Source organism: Cebus imitator, unplaced genomic scaffold, assembly GCF_001604975.1.
Source record: "Cebus imitator isolate Cc_AM_T3 unplaced genomic scaffold, Cebus_imitator-1.0 Scaffold188, whole genome shotgun sequence".
Classification (NCBI taxonomy): Eukaryota; Metazoa; Chordata; class Mammalia; order Primates; family Cebidae; genus Cebus; species Cebus imitator.
Genome location: NW_016107503.1, coordinates 4,288,403 through 4,291,271, shown reverse-complemented (window position 1 = coordinate 4,291,271; position 2,869 = coordinate 4,288,403). Strand labels below are relative to the sequence as shown.

The 2,869-nt window shown below is 55.0% G+C and overlaps 1 protein-coding gene across 1 annotated transcript in view; it reads right to left on the bottom strand.

The window, feature by feature from the left end:
• Positions 1-2,004, bottom strand: part of THEM5 (thioesterase superfamily member 5) — an 8,296-nt gene extending 6,292 nt beyond the window's left edge. Inside the window, 2 exon segments of the mRNA XM_017546217.2 lie at positions 461-662; positions 1,650-2,004. Of these exon segments, the coding sequence (XP_017401706.1) occupies positions 461-662; positions 1,650-1,772 (325 nt within the window). The 5' untranslated portion in view covers positions 1,773-2,004.
• Positions 2,005-2,869: the final 865 nt, after the last annotated feature.

Sequence of the window (2,869 nt, the reverse complement as noted above, 5' to 3'; positions counted from 1 at the left end):
CGGGGTTGGAGGGGGTGCGGTGTCCAGGGGTTTTCACGGGGTTGGAGGGGGTGCGGTGTCCAGGGGTTTTCACCGGGTTGGAGGGGGTGCGGTGTCCAAGGGTTTTCATGGGGTTGGAGGGAAAGCTTGGGATGAGGCTTGATAGTTAGGGAGGAGCAGCCAGTGAGAAGTCAGGGCGGGAGCTGGGCTAGCTGTCTTCCAGTGGGGACAGGCTTGGCTGGGAGCAAAGGTGGGCCCAGCCGGGTGTGGTGCGTCAGATGGGAGGAGGGGAGGAGGGGAGCTGGAGACCTGGGAGGTCACCCTGCCTGCCTGTTGCCTGGGGCTGCAGCGTGAGCGGTGGAGTTGGACAGCAGGAAGAACTGGGCTGAGAACAGGAAGGTCGCCTGTGAAGCTGCTTCTGAGAGTCTTAGAACACAGAGAAGGGCGACTGGGGTGTGTGTGCTCCCGGTCCTGGCCTTACCCGAGGAAACTTCCAGTCCAGACGGGAGCTTGAATCCCTGCATGTGGTCTCTGTTGGACTTGTAGGAGGGCAACTTGACCCAGCCACTAGACTTGGTTTTCTCCAGAAATTCTTGGTACAGGCTCAGCAGGTCCGAGCACCAGCTAGCATTGGGAAGGGCATAATCCTTCAAGTCTGTCTTCTCTGAGCATAATTTTGAGACCTGGGCAGGAAAAATCAGAAGGACGAGACTGCGTCCTGGAGAGGGGCTGCTGCCTGGGCTCGGGACCTCTACACAGCTGTTCCTGGGTGCTGGGGGTTCTCAATCCCTTCTGCCAGAGGAGAATCGACCCAAGGGAAAGGGCCCATCTTCCCTGCAGGGGGTTTGAGGACCCCTGTGGGTGGCAGGACATAGGGGCTCTAAATAGCAAAGGAAGGGCCGGCAGTAAGTGGGGCCGGAGATGATGGGCATGTTGCTCAATGCGGTGTGTTACCCTTGTCCTGCTTAAAACCTGTGAGCAGTTCTGTAAAGCCTGACAACTGCTCATATCAGCCTCGCTGTACAGATGGGGAAACTGAGGGAATATGGCCAAGATTGGTAAGCACGTGGCTGTGAGAGCTGGTGGTTGCACCATGCTGTCTCCTCTGCAGGGCAGGGTCACAGTTGTGGAGGACCACTCTAGTCACCCTGCCTCAGGGACGACTCCAGCTCTGCCCGCTGCTGTGGGCCTATCTGGGCAGGGTGGCACCTTTGAAACACATGTGGCTCCCACAGAGGTGTGGTGCCGCGTATGGGGCACAGACTATGTGCCCGTTTGTGTGACATAAGGAAGTCCTCTGTAGCGTCACCTGCTCGCACACCAGTCACAACTGTGGGCGGCATGCAAGCTGCTTGCCAACACCACAGAGAGGGTCCTCCGTCGGGGGATACCCCAGCTTTGCTGCAATAGTCTGAGTCCCATAGGAGGAAAGCGATTTGTTGGTGGCCAGACAAGGCTCAGAGCAGGATGCACGTCTCCTGGTGGTTTTAGTTCAGAATCAGGGCCACTTGGTATCCCAAGGCACCTTCCCTTTGCCAAATCAAATAGCTTCTCCAAATACTCTCCACCTACCCTGGCCATGGGCTGGGAAGAGGAGATCTGGGGTGCTCCTTAAGCCCTAGGCTCTTGGGAAAAGGCTGCGCATCTGGCTGAGCTGGGAACTCACTCACCGGAGAGTCTGTGGAGGATCCAAATGCTGAGGCAGGGTTGAGTCTGGGCAGGACACGGGGGGCCCCAAGAAGGCCTCTGTGGTGGCCAAGTCTTGCCATCACCTGGAAGCCTCTCCTTATCATGGCCGAGTGCAAGGATCAGGCCCTGCTTGGACGGAGGGTCTCGGCTGACTCCTAAGGAGTGCTTCAGCTGCACTTGGGGCCGCTGCTCTCCCTTCTGCCGCAGGCTTTCTTTCAGAGAGCTAGGCAAGGCTAGGTTAGCGTGCTGTGACACCTATGTATGTTCACTGCCTTTCACTGGGCCCAGGACCCTACCCAGTGCTTGAGGAGGGGCAGATGTTGTTGGGCACGAAAAGGCAGCAGGGCTGGCTTGAGTTGCGAAAGGAGTGGGAGTGAAAAAGCACGTAAGCACGGAGTGTGGGTACACAGAGCCTTGGAGAGCTGCCTGCGGGTCCGAGGGAGAATCCAAGAGTATTTCCAGAAAGGTAAGGAAAGCTCATTTCCTGATTGGAGGATGCTGGTGGAGTGTTTGCGGCATATGCTCTGCAGTGCACACCTGACTGAAAACTCTGGTATGATTTTGAGACTCAGAAAACCAACTCACAGCCTTAGACGCCTCCTTTTTCTTTTTTTTTTTTTTTGAGATGCAGTTTTGCTTTTGTCACCAGGCTGGAGTGCAATGTCAAAATCTCGGCTCACTGCAAACTCTTCCTCCTGGGTTCAAGTGATTCTCCTGCCTCAGCCTCCGGAGTAGTTGGGATTGCAGGCGCACACCACCACGCCCAGGTAATTTTTGTATTTTTTTTTTTTAGTAGAGATGGGGTTTCACCATGTTGGCCAGGCTGGTCTCAAACTCCTGACCTCAGGTGATCCTCCCACCTTGGCCTCCCAAAGTGCTGGGATTACAGGCATGAGCCACTATGCCTGGCCTGAACCAGCTTTTTTTTTTTTTTTTTTTTTTTTTTAATCTATTCAGGCTCTTGGTCTAAGCAAAGATATTTGAATGGGTTGCCACCTCCAGATAAGTAGGAGATCCAGCAGCAGTCATCTTCAGCCCTGGGCTGCAGCTGTTGCTATAGCTGGTACCTTGTGCCTGTGGCTTGCCCAGGCCTCCTTGGCACTTGGTGTCCCTTGATTTCCTGGGTCCATCTTTGATCTGGAAGGATAGACTGGAGGAGAATATAGGATAGAAAAGAAAAACCGTAAGAAGGATAGGAGAA